This window comes from Heteronotia binoei, chromosome 13 (genome assembly GCF_032191835.1).
Source record: "Heteronotia binoei isolate CCM8104 ecotype False Entrance Well chromosome 13, APGP_CSIRO_Hbin_v1, whole genome shotgun sequence".
Taxonomy (NCBI): Eukaryota; Metazoa; Chordata; class Lepidosauria; order Squamata; family Gekkonidae; genus Heteronotia; species Heteronotia binoei.
Window position 1 is genome coordinate 15,934,210 of NC_083235.1, and position 20,874 is coordinate 15,955,083.

At 47.3% G+C, this 20,874-nt stretch overlaps 1 protein-coding gene across 2 annotated transcripts; it reads right to left on the reverse strand.

The window, feature by feature from the left end:
• Positions 1-7,287: 7,287 nt before the first annotated feature.
• On the reverse strand, positions 7,288-14,886 carry LOC132581651 (uncharacterized). 2 transcript variants are annotated; one of them, XM_060253013.1, is made up of 3 exons: positions 14,263-14,886; positions 12,598-12,641; positions 7,288-8,380 (listed from the first exon to the last, which is right to left on the reverse strand). In XM_060253013.1, exons 2-3 carry the CDS (start codon positions 12,598-12,600, stop codon positions 7,412-7,414), a joined length of 972 nt encoding a protein of 323 aa, XP_060108996.1. In that variant the 5' UTR covers positions 12,601-12,641; positions 14,263-14,886; the 3' UTR covers positions 7,288-7,411. The 2 variants fall into 2 exon arrangements, with proteins under 2 accessions (XP_060108996.1, XP_060108997.1); XM_060253014.1 differs by lacking the exon at positions 12,598-12,641 and having other exon boundaries at positions 7,288-8,404; positions 14,263-14,378.
• Between the last annotated feature and the right edge of the window lie 5,988 nt (positions 14,887-20,874).

Sequence of the window (20,874 nt, forward strand, 5' to 3'; positions counted from 1 at the left end):
TTTAATTGAGGATAGCCCCAGATCTGACAATAATTAAGAAGTTACATGCCAGTGCCTGTATATAACTTTAAAAGCATTATTTATTATATTTCTGTCCCACAAATAGGCTCCTTAGATAGTATGGAGTACTGAAATACACAAGTGATGTGTTGCAGTACTTTCTCTATAAATAAGCTAGTCGTATCAGTCGATCTAGCCTTTCCTTAACTGTTTCTGCCACTCTGCAAGGATATCCCCATTCAAGGAACTGTCTCTCTGGCCTCTTGCAATCACTTTTGAAATTCTCCTGCTTAGTCGAGTTGCATTTTATCCTTAAAAACTGGCCATTCAGAAGACTGGTGTGCAAATGCCAAAGGTGCAATGCTCTATAGAGCAATTAAGGATTTCTGTCCCTAGGTTTTGTAAATGTTCTAACCATTAATTAATTAGTACTATTTTTATACACAATTATATGTTTAAAAAGCAATACTGTTGCTATTAAACTTCCAGGAGAATTTGATTGAATCATGTAAAGTATTTATCCAAGCAAAAAATTCCTCCACAAAATCACCCTTAAAAATGTGATTAAAATGTTATCTATAAAACATTTATGCTACTATATATTGATGGAAAGGGGGGTTGCACTTACATTTGTAAATATATTTTCCCTCCCATTAAGTCATAAAGAGATTGGTCACACGTGGCACAAATGGGCTACCCATGGCTACACTTCTACTTTGAAAAAAAAGAATGCACCCCCATATCTACAGTAATTTTTTCCAAGTATTAAATCTACCAGCCCCATCAAAAAATAAGTTGGAGGCTGTTTTATTGGGCATAGATCCAGGTATTCTCTATAATAACTGGCTTCTTCGGGGGAAATGTTAGTGCATAACATCTGTCATCACCAATACAAAATAAAAGGGGACACACGTTTTATTTTTGCAATAAAATCTTTGCTGTCTCTAATACATGAAAGAGATCCATTCACAAAAGCTTTCAAAAACTGGTCTATAAATTGAGCAAGCGGCTCAAGAACTGAGCCTGACTCAGTTACTATAGGCCAGGGGTGGCCTAACTGCAGCTTGGGAACCACATGTGGCTCTTTCACGCATATTGCGTGGCTCTCAGAGCCCCCATCACCTTGCCAGCAGCTTGGAGAATACACTTAAAGTTTCTTTCTTTCCACTTCTCTCCCTCCCCTGATCCATTTGCCTTCCTTCCAGCTCTCAAACGTCTGACATTTATTCAATGTGTCTCTTACATTAAGCAAGTTTGGCTGCCTCTGCTATAGGTCTTCCCAGTGGGGAAACCCAGGTTTGTGAATTTTGGGAAGTATACAGAATAGTGGCACCCTGGGATATTCCCGAACTAAAAAATTAGAAGTGGGCTCATCTATAAGACCCAAAATCAAAGCCTCTCCCACCGCTATCTTAATTACTCCTGTAATATGCATGGTGTGATTCTATCGATCATGATGTAGCAGGAACAATTCTCCAAGTTGCATCTAATCCCCCACCCCCACCCCCAGCAAGATACCAAAGGTTTTTTTGAGGGACAAAAGTGCTTACAAAATAAATTAAATCTATGAAATCTCATATAGTACTTGTGAAACTCAAATAAAATAATGCAGTTATAGCAGGAAGTTAACATTCTAAGTGTTCAAAATTACCATAGTGAGAATATTCATATAGAGTTTTAAAATACATGAACAGTAGTGACACAGGAGATCAAGAGTCTGCTTCCCAATGAACAGTTTACCAATTAACCAAGAATAACATCTTGCTCCACCCCAAGCCCAGAAAAGAAGAAAAACAAAAAAATAAGAAATAAAAAGGTGTGAGTAATGGTAGGAAGAATGTAGAAAGTGTAGAAAAGGGGAGTAGTTAGCAAATTGCAAGGAAGAAGAAGAAGAAGAAGAAGAAGAAGAAGAAGAAGAAGAAGAAGAAGAAGAAGAAGAAGAAGAAGAAGAAGAAGAAATTGGATTTATATCCCGCTCTCCACTCCGAGTCTCAGAACAGTTCACAGTCTTCTTTACCTTCCTCCCCGACAACAGACACCCTGTGAGGTGGGTGGGGCTGAGAGGGCTCTCACAGCAGCTGCCCTTTCAAGGACAACCTCTGCCAGAGCTATGGCTCACCCAAGGCCATGCCAGCACCAACTGGCTGCTCTTTCGAGGATGACTCCTGCGAGAGCTATGGCTCACCCAAGGCCATTCCAGCAGCTGCAAGTGGAGGAGTGGGGAATCAAACCCAGTTCTCCCAGATAAGAGTCCACATGTTTGCTCATGTCCCCTAGGAGAGAAACTGATGATATGTTATGTTGCTTGGCAATACATTGTGGGCTATGGTGTACTCTTGGAACAGAAGCCATTTCTCTGCAAAATGAGTAGTGCTGGGATAAATTTCAGTCAACGCAATATGGTCAACAATCTTTTACATGAGAAATTGACCCCAAAGTTTTACAAAACAGATTGAAAGTGTGAGGACAATATTTTATTTCCATAGCCATGCAATAGCAATTTTTGCTGCTGCTAGCATGCTGGCTTCTAATTTCTTGATGGTAATCTTTATTGTGAGCCCCGTGGCACAGAGTGGTAAAGCTGCTATGCTGCAGTCTTAAGCTCTGCTCATGACCTGAGTTTGATCCCCGGCAGAAGCTGGGCTTAGGTAACCGACTCGAGGTTGAGTCAGCCTTCCATCCTTCCGAAGTCGGTAAAATGAGTCCCCAGCTTGCTGGGGGTGGGGAGAAGTGTAGACCTCCGATCTCCAGGAATTTCCCAACATGGATCTGGCAACCCTACTTAGCCCCAGTGCCATTACAAGGCCTTTTGGTTCTCATCTGGAGCTCTTGAGCAGTAGAGGTGTCAATCAGGTGGGACAGGAGGAAAAAACCGCGTGGGCATTCACGTTAAATCAACCTCCAATCCTTAGAAATTCAATTATTTATATGCAATTGTTCATAGAAAATAAAACATGACACAAAGTGCAAAAGAAAAACTACTCCCGAAACAATAAGTTCAATATTAATGTCCAACAGTTTGTTCCTAGAAATTGGAGTCGAGAAGTAGTGTGTAATGCCGTGAAGACAGAGTCCAATGCTCCAACTCTTCTCTGTTGGCCAATATATAGATGGAATGCAGCAAGGCAGTAGGACGCAACAGGGATGCGCTAATTGGCCTGTTTCACACGAGGCTTCAACGAGCCTGGCTTCCTCTGGGTTTTTTTTTTTAAAATTTTCTATGCAACACCACTGCCAATTTCTCTCTGTCAGTATAATGATGACACCCATTTTACCCTTAGTGAGTAGTTTTTCTTTTGCACTTTGTGTCACATTGTATTTTCTATGAACCATTGTATATAAATAATTGAATTTCTAAGGATTTGAGGTTGATTTAACGTGAATGCCCACGCGGCTTTTTCCTCCTGTTCTGTCTTTTCACGTTACTCTGTTTGGTTGCTATAATCCTCAGGTGGGGGCAGGGGATCCCCTGGTTTGGAGGCCCTCCCCCTGCTGCAGGGTCATCACAAAGCAGGGTGGAGGAGGGAAATATCTGCTGGGCACTCCATTATTCCCTATGGAGACCAATTCCCATAGGGTGTAATGGAGAATTGATCAGTAGGTATCTGATGGAGCTGTTTGCGGTAGATGTACCAAATTTGCAGCATAGCATCTGGTGCCTCTCCTCAAAACACCCTCCAAGTTTCAAAAAAAAAAAAAAAAATGGACCAGAGGATCTAATTCTATGAGCCCCCAAAGAAGGTGCCCTTATCCTTCATTATTTCTAATAGAGGGAAGGCATTTAAAAGGTGTGCAGTCCCTTTAAATTTGAGGGCCAGAGCTCTCTTTGGAGTTCCATTGTTCTTGTCACAACCTTGCTCCTGACTCCACCCCCAAAGTCCCCAGATATTTCTTGCATTGGACCTGGCAACCCTATTGAGCAGAGAAGCAACCAGCGTGCCAAGCTAAACCACCCAGCATGTTTCTGTTCTGCTTATCTTTGACAGTAACCACGTCGTTACAGCAGCCCCTGCAGTGGGTGCTTGCCCAAGAGACCTGATCTGTGGCACTTGAAATATTGAAACACCATCGCCGTACTCAGGGCTGGTGCTAGAGTTTTTGGTGCCCTAGGCAAGCTGCTCACTAGCACCCCCTCAAAAAAAAAAATTGTAGGAGGAATGAAACTCGAAACTATTTACATTTTTAATTCGTAGGTTTTTTATTTTAAATTTTAATTTAAGCCTTTTAGCTGGAGGCGCCAGGGCCAAGACCTTCACAGGACCATTTCTAAAAAGGTAAAGGTAGCCCCTTGGGCAAGCACCAGTCATTTCCGACTCTGAGGTGACGTTGCTTTCACAACGTTTGCACGGCAGACTTTTTATGGGGTGGTTTGCCATTGCCTTCCCCAGTCATCTACACCGTCCCCCCAGCAAGCTGGGGACTCATTTGACTGACCTCAGAAGGACAGAAGGCTGAGTCAACCTGGAGCCAGCTACCTGAACCCAGCTTCTGCCGGGATCAAACTCAGGTCATGAGCAGGGAAATTAGAAAAATCCCACCTGCAGCTGACAAAGAACCTACGTTTCATCGGAGCAGACCTGGATATGATGAACTATTGTTCATACCTCCCAGCGCAAAAGAAATAAGAACTTGATCCTTTTAGTTGGAGGTGCCAGGGACAAGACTTCACGCAGGCAAGAGAGATGCTCTACCACTGATTTACAGCTCCCACCCCATGGCTCTGTTAAAGTAGAGTAGGAAGGATGAGTGGCAGCAGACAACTTTAACAGGAGCCAGTTTTTAGAAACTGTCATTGGCTCTTCTTCAGCTTTTACAATTGGTTAATTTATCCCTGCTGGGCTCCAAGGAGCAAACTGCGCAGGCACTGTCCGCTTCTACATTTCCCATGTATGTAATAGAGGGCAGCTTGATCACCGAAGCCGCCTTCCGTCTTGGCAGAATGGGCAGGATATGAATCTACCGTAATAAACAATCTTCCCACTTTGTAGACAGCCAAAGCCGTCGTTCCTTTTGAACACTGGCACAGCAAAATAGCCATCAGGAATATCAGCAGTGACTTGGGTTGGTTACAAAGGGATGTGATGTTGCAAAGGCAATAAGGGAAAAATATTGATCTGGATGCACAACATTTATGGCAGGTAGGCTTCATTTTGGGTAGGAGCTCACAGGAGCGGATCTCGTCAGCCTGGAAGGGGCTGAGCTCTCCGTGGAGGTTCTGGAAGACGTGCCACTCACGATGCACAATTTTGTGAGTTCAGTCGCGTGTTGCCGTTGCCTGAGAGATGTTTGTCCTCTGGGACTTCCCCCACAACCACATTCACTCCAATCTCTCTCTTCCAAAGTGCCTTGCAGTAACACAGGTCTCCAGGAGGCAGTTTGTGGAGGGCTGATTTCCAAGCCTCATTTTGGGCAGGAGCTCACAGGAGTGGCGCTCCAGAGCCTCTGACCATCAAGGCCTTTCTGACAATGCCAAGGTTCGTTTTTTACTCCACGGGAAACACAACTTTGTCACTACTCACGTTGCTTGCTTTTTACAGGTTGCGATCCAAATCAGAGAGGCTTTTACTCATGCATAGCCCACTGCTATTTTATGTCATTTAACCTTTGCTGGTTTTTTAAGGTTTTATTATATTCTATAGTGTCACTGTTGGTTTTAAAGTATACTGTATTCTTGTATTAATGCCAATAAAGGTCTATGGTATGTAACAGAGCCTCTAACTTTTATTGTGCTCTTTCTTTCTTACTCCACCTCCCCCCCAAAAACCCCACTTCTGGCTCCATTGTTCAAACCCCCTGTGAGAATTTGGCTGAACTCTAAGACTGGACAAACTTTCTAATATCTCCCCCCACAAAAGAATGGGAAAACCACAACCTATAAAGCAGACAGATGGAAATTTTCATCATGCCGCTGTGGCCACATAGGACAGGGGTGGCCAATGGTAGCTCTCCAGATGTTTTTTGCCTATAATTCCCATCAGCCCCAGCCAGCATGGCTGATGGCTGGGGCTGATGGGAGTTGTAGGCAAAAAAAAGTCTGGAGAGCTACCGTTGGCCACTCCTGACATAGGAGAAAGTCATTTAAAAAGTATGGTGAGAGTAAGGTTTTATGATGACAACTCTAATTCAAGAAGCATTTTAAGGTAGATGCTGAGCTCATATAATTTAGTATACCTGTCCGAGAGGCCAGGAGTGTGTGGCATATGCAAATGAGTTGTTAATAAGCTCCGGCACCTCTTTTCTACCGGATGACCCCTGATCAGTGTTCCCTCTAAGCTGTTAGTGTGAGCTAGCTCACAAATTTTTAGCCTCCAGCTCACACATTTTTGTCTTAGCTCTGGAAGGAGGACCCGCCCCAGAGAACACTAATTGATGCATTAGCTCCCAACTTTAACGCCAGTAGCTCACAAAGTAGAATTTTTGCTCGCAAGACTCTGCAGCTTAGAGGGAACATTCCCTCTGATGGCAGGGTATGAGCTCGGAGTGTGCCCAGCAGTGGCTCACGAAAGCTCCTTCCCTGCCACAAATGTTGTTGGTCTTTCAGGTGCTCTTGGACTCTCGGCTCTTTTCTACTGCTACAGACAGACTGACACGGCTACCCATCTTGCTCTATCATCAACTGTAGCAAGTGGCAGTGCAGTGGTGTGCTGGGCTTTTTTTGTAGCAGGACCTCCTTTGCATATTTGGACACACCTCCCTGATGTAGCCAATCCTCCTGGAACTTACAGTAAGCCCTGTAAGGTCTTGGAGGATTGGCTACATCAGGGGGGGAGTGACCTAATATGCAAAGGAAATCCTGCTACAAAAAAAAAGCCCTAGATAACCATTTGGCATGCAGCTACCTTTGCCTCCTTTAATGTACTTGACATGTGAAAAGCAATATTTCCTCTAAGCTGTGGAGTCTTGTGAGCAAAAATTCTATTTCATGAGCTACTAGCGTTCATGTTGTGAGAGCCACGGCATAACTTGGTTTGCTCTGGGGCCATTTTTCCCTGGGCTAAGGCAAAAATGTGTGAGCCAGAGGCTAAAAAACTGTGAGTACTGTCATTAAAGTTGTGAACTACTGAACAAATTAGTTTGCTCTGGGGCCATTTTTCCTGAGCTAAGGCAAAAATGTGTGAGCCGGAGGCTAAAAAGCTGTGAGCTAGCTCGCACTCACTCAGCTTAGAGGGAACACTGGTGAAAAGGCCAGGCCTTTGAACCTTCTTATTCCTCCCTCTCCAGACCTTCCCCCACCAAAAAGGACATCCCAGATTTTCTTCTATACGCAAAGCAGAATCAAGCAACGTATTTTTTTTTAAAAGTTGCAACTTTTATTTCATTTTGAGAGCGTGAGACGCGACCTCCGCTCCTGCGTTTTAAAAAAAGTCATGTTGTTGCCCCCTGCTGCTAGGCTGAGAACCACCGTCCAACTTCACATGACTGTACACGGGGTCCGAAGCGGTTTCATCTTGATTTCCAGCTTCAGATCGCAATAGACAAGCCCGTGCCAAACCCCGGGCGTCACAAAGCTCTGCAGAAACCCTCCCGGCTTCAGCTTCCGAATCTTGACCCTGAAGGGGACAGACACGTGGTCTTGCTTGCAGACCACAAGTCGAGCGGTGGCCTTTGTCTTGGGAGGCACCTCCACCACCTCCGCGAGAGTCTCACAAATGACCTTTGGCACTGAGACAACCTTATCGTTGTCCTCGTTGTATTTCAGGGTGGCCTCCGTGTCCAGGATGGTGAAGTCTGCTGTGGTGGCCAAGCCCAGCCCCCACCTGTGCACCCAGACCGTCGTCTGAATGGTTTCTTTTTTCCACGTCAACTTGAACCTGTGGTTGACTGGTTCCTCGCTACGATTGACGTAAGTTTCCTTCTTCAAGACGCACCGGCGGCATTTCAGGTTCGAGTGGTCCCCTATGTCCACATTGAGGACATCATAGGTTGGGAGAAAACGGTCTCCGATCTCGGGCTGGAAAAAGCAGCTGGAATCCACAGTGGTTTTGGAAGCTTCTATTGTGGAGAATTCTCTGAAGACTCTGGCCAAAAAGCAGCCGTTGTGGGCCCGGAAAGCTATCTTGTTGTCTTTATGGAAGACTTTGAACTCTGAGGATGCCTCCGGTGTGTGATGCTCAGGAAGCAGGGGCTGTGAGTTACCCACAGGTTTGGTGGCAAGGTAGAATTTCCTGAAGTCTCTTAGAGCAACTTTCCCTTGCTGCGTAACCGTGACAAAATATTTGCTTGAGAAGTTCTTTTCCTCTGCAGCCAGGATAGCTAACTGATGGTCATCCCCAGAGGAGTCCCAATACATGCAGTTGTCCATCAGGAACGCCACACCTTCCTTCTCTTCTGCATAGGCTTCCAGTTGGCCCAGGCCTTTGCGGATTCCTAAGCAAGAAAGCTTGAGGAGGGAAACAGAGACAAGCTGAGAACTGGAGGGGTGGTGGTGGTCTGGGGGCCATGTTTTATGAGCTCTACACACCTACACCCTTCATAAGAACGTAAGAGAAGCCATGTTGGATCAGGCCACTGGCACATCCAGTCCAACACTTTGTGTCACACAGTGGTCAAAACCCAGATAACATCAGGAGGTCCACCAGTGGGGTCAGAACTAGGCTTGCCAATCCCTAAATCCCAGTGGGGGATCTCCCAGTTTAGCAGGCTCCTTCCCACCCCCAGTCAGCTGGCCAGGAGGGGGAAGCCCCGCCCCAACAGCCTCCATGTGCCTTCAAACCTTGGAAGGCTTAAGAAGATGCTGGGAACAGCTTGCTTCTAGAAAGGTAGGTGGGTGTGCCTTTAAATCTTCGAGCCAGGCTGAATGGGGACGGGGCGAGCCTGCAGAGCAATGTGCCTGTTGAAAGGGAAGGGAAGGAGCATCTTTTTACAATCCCTTAAGAGGCCATTTGTACAATAAAATAGTAACCTCTGGTATCCCTGTGTTAGTCTGACAAACTGGGCTGAGTATAGAGCAGCCAGCAACTCCCATGGTGAGTAAATTGCCCCAGTGAGACCACAAAATGTGTGCTTACAAACTGTGTTTATTTTGGCTGCTGTGTGTGTGAGAGAGAATGGAAGTGCTGGGGATGAGGAAATGAAGACTGTATTCAGGGGAGTTGTACTGCTGTATTTTTGTTTACATTAGAGAATGGGAAAGTTTCCTGGCTCCATCCCCAAAGTCTCCTGGCCCCACCCCCCAAAGTTAGACTTGGCAACTCTAGCCAGAATTCCAAAAGCTCCCCCCACCATTGCCCCTCAAGCATCAAGAATACAAAGCATCCATGCCTCAGACCGAGTGTTCCATCTATATCTTGTGGCTAACATCCACTGAAGGACCTTTGCTCCATGTGTTTATCCAATCTCCTCTTTTAGTGAGCGATTCCAGGTCCGGGCTAACCAATCCCTTTTTGAAGCTGTCTATGCCTGTAGCCGCCACCACTTCCTGCAGCAGTACTTCCTTTTCTCTCGCTTCAGACCAACATGTTACCTGCCTGAAACAACAGGACAAAGTTGGAGTCCAGTAGCACCATTAGGGCCCCCAAACTTGAATTCTGGGTGTAAGCTTCTCATGTGCATGCACACCATTGGTACGATGAAGTGTGCTTGCACACAAAAGTTTAGACCCAGAATTAAAGTTTGGTGGCCTTAATGGTGCTACTGGACTCAAACTTAATTCTTTCGTCTGGTCTCTTTGGGTGAAGGAGTACTTCCTTTTATCCTTTACTCTGTTTCTCATCTTCAACATCTACCTTGACAAAGAGCAGCAACAGTGCCTGGAGGCTTGTACATTCTCCTGTGTTATTTTAGTTGGTCTTTTAAATGTAAGCATGTATAGGTGTCTAACTAAGAGAAGAAGAAGACAACTGCAGATTTATACCCCACCCTTCTCTCTGAATCACTCAGAGCTGCTTACAATCTCCTACATCTTCTCCCCCCCACAACAGACACCCTATGAGGTGGGTGGGGCTGAGAGGGCTCTGACAGCAACTGCCCTTTCAAGAACAACTCTGAGAGAGCTATGGCTGACCCAAAGCCATTCCAGCAGGTGCAAGTGGAGATGTGGGGAATCAAACCCGGTTCTCCCAGATAAGAGTCTGCACACTTAACCACTACACCAAACTGGGTCTCTATGTATGATGTGAGTTCGCTAGAGTATGATGTGAGTTTGCTATCTCACTGTTTTGTTTTTCTATATATAGCCAGAGCACGTTGTCTTGAGAGAAAACTGGAGAACAATAAAGCTTATCTGTTGTTTTGAAGAAGTTTCTGGGTTTCATGCATTAGATCCTGGGAACATCAGGTTGTTTGGGGAACTGGGGTAAGAGAAAGTGTTTATGAATTATGTTTATGAATTATGGGGAGGGATGGTGGCTCAGTGGTAGAGCATCTGGCTTGGTAAGCAGAAGGTCCCAGATTCAGTCTTCATCTTCAACTAAAAAAGGGTCCAGGCAAGTAGGCGTGAAAAACCTCAGCTTGAGACCCTGGAGAGCCGCTGCCGGTCTGAGTAGACAAGACTGACTTTGATGGACCAAGAGTCTGATTCAGCAGAAGGCAGCTTCATATACGTATGTCTTCATAGTGAACAGCATTTGGTGGCTTTTTGTTTTGGATCAACATAGCTACCTGCCAAAACATACTGCTAAATAATGCCTCTCTCTGTAGAGCAAGATCCAGGTGGGCAGCCGTGTTGGTCTGAAGCAGTAGAACCAAGTGGGAGTCCAGTAGCATCTTTAAGTCCAACAAAGTTTTATTCAGAATGTAAGCTTTCGTATGCATGCAGACTTCTTCAGACAATGGAATGGGGTACAGTGAGCAGAGCTACACAGAGCTGGTGGGCAGTGGTGAAGAATGCAAAGTGGGCAGAGGTCAAGAATGCCAAGTGGTACAAATTGAAAGAACATTTGGTCTGGATAGCATTTGTGTGGGCCACCAATAAAACAGTTGAACCCAGACTTGCTAGCGATAGAGCAAACAACAGACAACATTCATTGCCTCGTCCTCCCATTCTGACATGTTACTGTTTTATTGGTTGCCCACTCAAATGCTATCCAGACCAAATGTTCTTTCAATTTGTTAATTTCACTATTTTGTCACTGGATTCTAACTTTGTACCACTTTGCATTCTTCACCACTGCCCACCAGCTCTATGTAGCTCTGCTCACTATATGTAGCTCATTCCACTGTCTGATGAAGTGTGCATGCACACAAGCAAGCTTGCATTCAGAATAAAACTTTGTTGGTCTTAAACAGGGGTGGCCAAACTGTGGCTCGGGAGCCACATGTGGCTCTTTCACACATATTGTGTGGCTCTCAAAGGCTTCACTGCCCCATTTGCCAGCTTGGAGAAGGCATTTGTTTCTTTAAATTACTTCTCCAAGCCAACTAGCTAGCAGCTTGGAGAATGCATTTAAAGTTGCTTTCTTTCCACCCCCCCTCCCCCAACTATTTGTCTGTCTGTCTTCCTTCCTTCCTATTTTCCAGCTCTCAAACATCTGCTATTCGTGTTTTGTGGCTCTCGAACATCTAACATTTATTCTACGTGTCTCTTGCATTAAGCAAGTCTGGCCATCTGTCAAGTCTGGTCTTAAAGGTGCTGCTGGGCTCAGACTTTGTTCTGTAGAGCAAGACTGGAGACCAACAATATTCCCAAGGTATTCTGAGAGTCAGGCTCCCTGCCCTTTGAGGTGCCAGATGCCCCAGGCCACCGGCGGGAGAGGGAGGAGGAGGGCTGTCAGGTCCAGGTTGGGAAACTCTTCAAGATTTGGGGATGGAGCCTGAGGAGGGCAGGGACTTTAGTGGGGTAAAATGCCACTGAGTCTACCCTCCAAAGCATCCATTTTTCTCCAGAGGAACCGATCTCTCTAGTGTGGAGATGAGTTGCAATTCCAGGGGATCCCCAGGTCCAACCTGGAGGCCGGCATTTTGCGCTTCCTGACAAAGACAGCTCTGGCTCATGAAAACTTATCCCCTGAGAACCTCGTTGATCTTTAAGGTCCTTCTAAACTCAAATCACGTTCTTCTACTGCAGATGAACACGGCTCCCCACCTCAAAAATCTCCCTTTTATAAAGAAGAAGAAGAAGACTGTAGATTTATACCCTGCCCTTCTCTCTGAATCAGAGACTCAGAATGGCTTACAATATCTTCTTCCTACACAACAGACCGCCTTGTGAGATGGGTGGGGCTGAGAGGGCTCTCACATCAGCTGCCCTTTCAAGGACAACTCCTCAAGGCCACTCCAGCAGCTGCAAGTGGAGGAGTGGGGAATCAAACCCAGTTCTCCCAGATAAGAGTCCGCACACTTAACCACTACACCAAACTGGCTCTCTGTTGACACAGAAAAAGACAACATAGGCACATTCAGTAGTCAGTGGTCACCGGTCTCACTTGCTGGAGACCACTCACTAGGTTCCCCCCCCCACCACCTCTTCTGTCAATCTCTGGAAATTGATCTTCACGCTCAACAGAGAAAGATCCACCAGAACAGTGTCTGGCATTGGTAGCGTGAAGCTGGCCCACATACATTGTTAACACACCACAAGTTCTTCCCATGGCACTAACCCTTCCTCCCAACCTCCAATAAAGCTTTGTTTCACATTCTGAAATTAACTGCATGGCTTACCATTCTGAGAGGTTCCGCTGTGGTCCCAACCAGGCACAGGGAAGCTAGAAGAGAAGAGACATCTTATGAGTGCGAGGTAGGGTTGTCAAGTCCAATTCAAGAAATATCTGGGGACTTTGGGGGTGGAGCCATGAGCAAGGTTGTGATGGGCATAATTGAACTCCAAAGGGAGTTCTGGCCATCAGATTTAAAAGGAACCACACCCCTTTTAAATGCCTTCCTTCCTTTGGAAATAATGAAAGACAGGGGCTTCTGTTGGGGCTCATAGAATTGGACGCCCTGGTCCAAACTTTTTGAAACTTGGAGGGCCTTTTGCGGAGAGGCATTGGATGCTATGCTACAAATTTGGTGCTTCTACCTCAAACTATAGGCTCCCCAGAGCCCCAGACATTACGATACCCACACATAAATTTTCCATTATACTCTATGGGAATCAATCGTCATAGGGAATAATAGAGTGCTCAGCAGACAGTTCCCTCCCCCCTTGCTGCTTCCTGATGACCCTGAAGCGGGGGGACGGCATCCAAACCGAGGGATTCCCTGCCCCCACCTGGGGATTGACAGCCCTATTGGCCACTGTGTGAGACAGGATGCTGGACTAGATGGACCACTGGTCTGATCCAGCAGGGCTCTTCTGATATTCTAACCACTACACCAAACTGGTTCTCTGAACTTTCTCTATCCATCATTAGGGTTGCCAAAGTGTAGGTGGGACCTGGAAATAGGGTTGGTCTGGAGGCCCTTCCCCTGCTTCAGGGTCATCCGAAAGCGGCAGGAGGGGAGGGAAATGTCTGCTGGGAATTCTATTATTCCCTATGGAGACTTATTCCCATAGGAAATAATGGAGAATTGATCCGTAGGTATCTAGGGCTCTGGGGTGGGGCTGTTTTTTGGGTTAGAGGTGCCAAATTTTCAGTACAGTGGCCAGTGCTTCTCCCCAAAACACCTCCCAAGTTTCAAAAAGATTGGACCAGGGGGTCCAATTCTATGAGCCCCAAAAGAAGGTGCCCCTATCCATTATTTCCTATGGAAGGAAGGCATTTAAAAGGGGTGTGGTTCCTTTTAAATGTGATGGCCAGAACTCCCTTTGGAGTTCAATTATGCTTGTCACACCCTTGCTCCTGGCTCCACCCCCAAAGTCTCCTGGCTCCACCCCCAAGTCTCCTGGCTCCACCCCCCCAAAGTCCCCAGATATTTCTTGAATTGGACTTGGCAACTGTACCTGGAGATCTCCTGCCCTTATAGTTGACCTCCAGATGACCAAGATCAGTTCCTCTGTAAATTAAAGGCTACTTTGGAGAATGGACTCCGTGACAATATCCCCTGCTGAGGTCCCTCCCCAGGCTCCATCCCCAAAATCTCCAGGTAGCCCCCCACCCAATCCTAGCAACCCTGCCCCTCATATAGCATGGTACCCTTCAATGTTCTCTCTAAGCTGCGGAGTCTTGTGAGCAAAAATTCTACTTGGTGAGCAACTGGCATTCAAGCGGTGAGCTGCTGCATCAATCAGTGTGCTGTGGGGCCATTTTTCCTGAGCTAAGACAAAAATGTGTGAGCCGGAGGCTACAACTCTGTGTGCTGGCTCACACTAATCAGCTTAGAGGGAGAACATTGGTGCTCATTAAGAGCAGCGATCAAGAAAAAACAGGCAATCAATCAACTCACCAAGTCTTCTGAAATGAAAGGCCCCTTCCTAAAGGAGGCGAGAAAGAGGATGAGTAGCTGAGGCTGCTTACCTGGAACCTTTTATACTTCCCTGGGCCCCCTCTCAATCAAAGGCTAAGGAGCCCAGCTGATGGCCATTAAAGACTCTCCCTGGACTGTGCTGGGGGGATGTGAGTAAAAGGGCCATCCTCCCTCAAAGATATTTTAGGGCTGATGAACTAGAGATGGGATAGTCTCTCCTGGTGGTTAGAGGTTCTGTATTTTGGTGCCATTGCATCTGCTAGAAAATCTGGCAGATATCTTTTCTCTCTCTCTCGTTATTTAATAGAAGGCTCTGATCTAACCAGTGAATGAAGATTAGAGGGGAAGAAGAAGAAATAATTGGATTTATATCCCACCCCTCTCTCTGAATCAGAGTGGCTTACAATCTCCTTTATCTTCTTCCCCCACAACAGACACCCTGTGAGGTAGGTGGGGCTGAGAGAGCTCTCCCAGAAGCTGCCCTTTCGAGAACAGCTCTGTGAGAGCTGTGGCTGACCCAAGACCATTTGCAAGGCTGCAAGTGGAGGAGTGAGGAATCAAACCCAGTTCTCCCAGATAAGAGTCTGTGCACTTAACCACTACACCAAACTGGCTCTCTAGCAAGCATTTGTTGAAGCCCAGTGGTAATTACTGGGAATCAATGACACTTAAGTATTTATTTAATTGATTTGTAACCTCTAGGGTTGCCAAATCCGACTCAAGAAATATCTGGGGACTTTGGAGGTGGAGCCAGGAAATCTTGGGGGTGGAGCCAGGAGTAAGGGTGTGGTAAGAACAGCTGAACTCCGAAGTGAGTTCTGGCCACCACTTTTAAAGGGACTGCACACCTTTTAAATGCCTTCCCTCCATTTGGTGTAATGAAAGATAGGGGCACCTTCTTTGGGGTCTCATAGAACTGGACCCCCTGGTCTAATCTTTTTGAAACTTGGGGATTATTTTGAGGAGAGTCACTAGATGCTATGCTGAAAGTTTGGTGCATATGCCTCAAAAAACAACTCCTCAAGAGCCTCAGGTACCAGTGGATCAATTCTCCATAATACCCTATGGGAATCGGTCTCCATAGGGAATAATGGAGTGCCCAGCAGACATTTCCCTCCCCCTCCCCGCTTTCTGATGACCCTGAAGCGGGGGAAGGGCCTCCAAACTGGGGGATCCCCTGCCTCCACCTGGGGATTGGCAACCCTAGTAACCCTTTTTCCCCTGTGAGAACCCAAAGTAGCTCATGTAATTTCCCCCTCCTCCCTCACAACAACTCTATGAGGTAGGTTAGGCTGAGAGGGTGAGTGTCCCAAGGTCACCTAGTGAGCTTCCATGGCACCAGTGGCAATTCGAACCCAGGTCTTCCAGATCCTTATTTGACACTCTTACTTACTATACTGCACTGGCTCTGAAACTGTGATCCTATGTACACTTCCTTGGGGGTAAGTCCTATTGAACCTTACTTCAGTGTTCCCTCTCAGCTGAGTGAATGTGAGCTAGCTCACAGATTTTTTAACCTCCAGCTCACACATTTTTGCCTTAGCTCAGGAATAATGGTCTGAGAGCAAACTAATTGATGCAGCAGCTTACAGCTTTAATGCCAGTGGCTCACACAGCAGAGTTCTTGCTCACAAGACTCCACGGCTTAGAGGGAGCATTGCCTTACTTCTACGTAAATGCACATGGGATCAGGCTGTTGCTTCCTCATAAGGATTGCAGCCTCTGCACTACACAGGCAAGTAGCAGCTGATGGACATGATCCACAGCGTACTCTGCAAGAGCCCAAGTTTTTTAGCTGAGTATAGTGAAATAAATGGGTGAGCTATTCCCCCCCCCCCATCCCAACAACAGTGGTACAGTTGCTGCTTGGAGGTTCTGCTTGTGCTGTGCACTCCAAATCTGGTTGTAATCAATTCTATGTCGGATGAGAGTCTGTGTGAGTTTAGCACATCCCATTGTGGTGTGGTGTCCTCCAGTGGGATCACCTAGGGTTCAGTTCTAGAGCATTTCTGATCTTTCTCCCAAGGAAAGATCTCCCAAGCAGGAATTTTCCTCGTCTGAAGAAGTGTGCATGCACATGAAAGCTTACGTTCTGAATAAAACTTGGTCTTAAAAGTGCCATTGACTACTATTTTGTTCTACTACTTCAGACCAATATGGCTGTCTATTTGGATCTTTCTCACAAGGATTTGCCCAGATGTAATACCTCAGTTCTTTGCTTTCACTCTAGCTGAAGCCATGCAAGGTGGAAACTGGGGCAGCTTGACATAAGGCATAAGTTGCCGTCTTCTCCACCTCAGTCACTTATTGCTGTGAGCTAGGACTGGGAGCCTTGTAAGAACATAAGAATGTAAGAGAAGCCATGTTGGATCAGGCCAATGGCCCATCCAGACCAACACCCTGTGTCACACAGTGGCCAAAAAACCCAGGTGCCATCAGGAGGTCCACCGCGGTGGGACCAGGACGCTAGAAGTCCTCCTTTTGTTGAAACAAGCTAACTTCAAGTGGATGCACTCGTTAGCTGGGGCTGCCAAAGTGTTCCCTCTAAGCTGAGTTAGTGTGAGCTAGCTAGGGTTGCCAAGTCCAATTCAAGAAATATCTGGGGACTTTGGGGGTGGAGCCAGGGGACATTAGGGGTGGAGCCAAGATCAAGGCTGTGACAAGCATCAGTGAACTCCAAAGGGAGTTCTGGCCATCACATTTAAAGGGACGGCACACCTTTTCAATGCCTTCCTTCCATAGGAAATAATGAAGGATAGGGGCACCTTCTTTTGGGACTCATAGAATTGGACCCCCTGGTCCAAACATTTTGAAACTTGGGGGATATTTTGGGGAGAGGCACTAGATGCTATACTGAAAATCTGGTGCCTCTACCCCCAAAAACAGCCCCCCCAGAGCCCCAGATACCCGCGGATCAATTCTGCATGATTTTCTATGGGAATAAATCTCCATAGGGAACAATAGAGTTGCCAGCAGACATTTCCCTCCCCTCCCCCCGCTTTCTGATGACCCTGAAGCGGGGGGAGGGCCTCCAAACCGGGGGATCCCCTGCCCCCACCTGGGGATTGGCAACACTAGAGCTAGCTCACAGTTTTTTAGCTCATACATTTTTGTCTTAGTTCAGGAAGGGTGGCCCCAGAGCGAGCTCATTGATGCAGTAGCTCAAAGCTTTAATGCCAGCAGCTCACAAAATAGAATTTTGCTCAGAAGAGGCCACACCTTAGAGGTAGCATTGGTTGCCAGCTCAGGGGTGGGAAAATACCTGGAGATGTTGGGGGGGGGGGTGCAGCCTGAGGAGGGCAGGGGTGTTGGAGTGAGCAACTCAGCATGCCTAGACATGGGGGAGGGGAGGGGGGATGTTAAAGGTAAAGGTAGTCCCCTGTGCAAGCACCAGTCGTTTTTCGACTCTGGGGTGATGCTGCTTTCACAATGTTTTCACTGCAGACTTTTTACGGGGTGGTTTGCCATTGCCTTCCCCAGTCCTCTACACTTCCCCCTCAATAAGCTGGGTACTCATTTTACTGACCTCAGAATGATGGAAGGCTGAGTCAGCCTGGAGCCGGCTACCTGAACCAGCTTCTGCTGGGTTCGAACTCAGGTCATGAGCAGAGGGCTCTGACTGCAGTACTGCAGCTTTACCACTCTGCACCACAGGGCTCACTCTAAAAGCGTGTATAGGGCTCGGGGGTGTCAAACACGCGGCCCAGGGGCTGAATCAGCAAGCATCGCTTGTTCTGATGGGGTTGCCAATCTCCAGCTGCAGGCAAAGATCTAGGCAAATATTTACATTACAAATGTGTCTTTAGCATTACATCTTGCCCAGGTCACTCTCCCCCTCCCTCAGGCCGCATCCACAAATCTTCAGGAATTTCCCATCCCAGGGCTGGTGACTCTTATTGGTGGGGGCATGGAAAGCTCCAGAAGGAACTCCTAAAGCTGACCTTGGCAAGGTTGCCAACTGGCCAGAGCAATCCCTACCATAGGGTATAATGGAAATTTGATCCATGGGTGTCTGGGGCTCTGGGGAAGCTGTCTTTTGAGGCAGAGGCGTCAAATTTTCAGCATAGCACCCAGTGCCTCCCTTAAGACACCCCCAAGTTTCAAAGGGATTGGACTGGGGGTCCAATTCTATGAGCCCCAAAAGAAGGTGCCCCGATCCTTCATTATTCCAAATGGAGAGAAGGCATTTAAAAGGTGTGCGATCCCTTTCAATGTGAGAGCCAGAACTCCCTTCAGAGTTCAATGGTGCTTATCACGCCCTTGCTCCCGGCTCCACCCCCGAAGTCTCCAGCTATTTCCTCCGTAGGACTTGCCAACCCTATCTGTACTGGACTTTCTCTGTGTGCCTGGTTTTCCTTCTGCAGTGGCCCATTTGTGGCCCAGCTGCTCCCACCAGCTGGTGTCTGAATTCCAAAGGTGCCCGTGGGCTCAAAAAGACTGGGGACCCCAGCTCTATGCTGTACGTTTTACAGACATCCCTGCAGGCCAAGGATATATTTCATTTCTCTGTATTAGGTGGAGCCTGTCTCAGACAGTCAGCAGGGCCAGCCATGGACTGTCTGGCACTCTAGGCATGGCTAACTTCTGGCACGCCCCTCCTGCACTGATAATGTCACTGAGTCAACTGGAAAAGGAAAGGAAAGGTCCCCCGTGCAAGCACCAGTCGTTTCCGACTCTGGGGTGACGTTGCTTTCACAACGTTTTCACGGAAGACTTTTTACGGGGTTTGCAATTGCCTTCCCCAGTCATCTACGCTTTCCCCCCAGCAAGCTGGGGACTCATTTGACTGACCTCGGAAGGATGGAAGGCTGAGTCAACCTCGAGCCGGCTACCTGAAAACCCAGCTTCCGCCGGAGATCGAACTCAGGTCGTGAGCAGAGCTTAGGACTGCAGTACTGCAGCTTTAACACTCTGCGCCACGGGGCTCTCTGAGTCAACTGGGGGGGTGCCCAATTTGGTACCCCCAGAAGGCTGGCGCCCTAGACAATCACCTAGTTTGCCTTGTGGCAGGGCGGCACCATCTGTGGCCAGCTCGGGACTTTCCCAGATTCTGCTGGCTGGCCCTACTGGCCTCACTGGACCTTGGTCGCATCCTGTCAGGCCATCCGTGTGCTAATGTGGCCATTCTGGCCAAGAACCCGGAACAGCTCAGTCTGCTGTTCATTTTGATTCACCCGGCCCAGTCAGTGTGCTGTGACTAGGCGCGCCATTGTACAACGGCTGATATGATATCTTTGAACATTCCTGGCCCGGCTTCTAACAATAGCAAACCCAGAGCCCTTTTCCTTTGCAGCCGGCTTGGTTTTCTCTCGCAGCACAGAGGAATGCGGTGAATCCCCTGAGGGCTGGATTGCTGCATGCCTGGTTGCATACAGCTGCTGCCCGAGAAGGTAATCAGGCGAGACGATGGCGGCAGCTCTGTCCCTTTCAGATGTGTCATTCCAGTAGAGGAAGGTCCCTCCACTCCAGTGCCCAACCCCCCCCACAATGGCAGAAGCATTACATGTTCGTGTGGGTTTGCAGCCTGGAGATCTCCCAGAATTACAACCGCTCTCCAGAGGACACAGATCAGTCTTATTGAAAATTTAGCAAAGAAATATAACCCCAGGATAACTAGTGAGTTTAGTGCATGGACATCAATCTGCTTTCGATTAACTTTCGTTGTTGTTTCAGCCCAGTTAACACTAACTAAAAAACACCAAACCCCAATTTATGAGTCTTTTAATCTGCTAAAAAACATTTCCATGACTCTGCATACTAACTCGCTGCTCAATTTCTCTATATTTAGGACCAGGCTTCAGATTCAGTGAGAGCTCACTGGAACGCAGTTCCTGAACCTTTTTGAGAGTTCCTCCTCCTTGTCCATTGAATAGGTGCAGCTTCATAACAATCCCTGGATGAGCTCCACCACCTATTTTTCTACAAAACAACCCCTGTTTAGGACTGCTTGCCAATCCATACTATTGTCTGATGAAGTGTGCATACAGCACATGAAAGCTTCCATTCCGAATAAAACTTTCTTGGTCTTAAAGGTGCCACTTGACTCTTGCTTTGTTCTACTGCTTCAGACCAACACGGCTGCACACCTGAATCTACCGGCATGAAAAGACTAGATTCTAGGCCAAGGGTGGCCAAACTCGCTTTATGTAAGAGCCACATAGAATAAATGTCAGATGTTTGAGAGCTGCTGGGAGGGAGGGGTGGAAAGAAAGCAACTTTAACTTTAAATGCATTCTCCAAACGGCCAGCTGGCTTGGCTTGGAGGAGTAATTTAAAGAGACAGATGTCTTCTCCAAGCTGGCTGATGGGGTTGTCAGTGAGCCATACAATACCAGTGAAAGAGCCACATGTGGCTCCCGAACCATAGTTTGGCCACCCCTGATCTAAGCGAACATTTACAATACAAAACGTGTCATTAGCATTATATCCTGCCCTGGTCCCTCCCCTCCCCACCCCCCTCTCCTCAGGCCCCACCCACGAATCTTCAGGAATTGCCCAGCCCTGAGCTGGTAACTCTTATCTGTGGGGACGTGGAAAGCTCAACAAGGAACTCCTGGGGTGCCCTTGGCAAGGTTGCCAACTGGCCAGAGC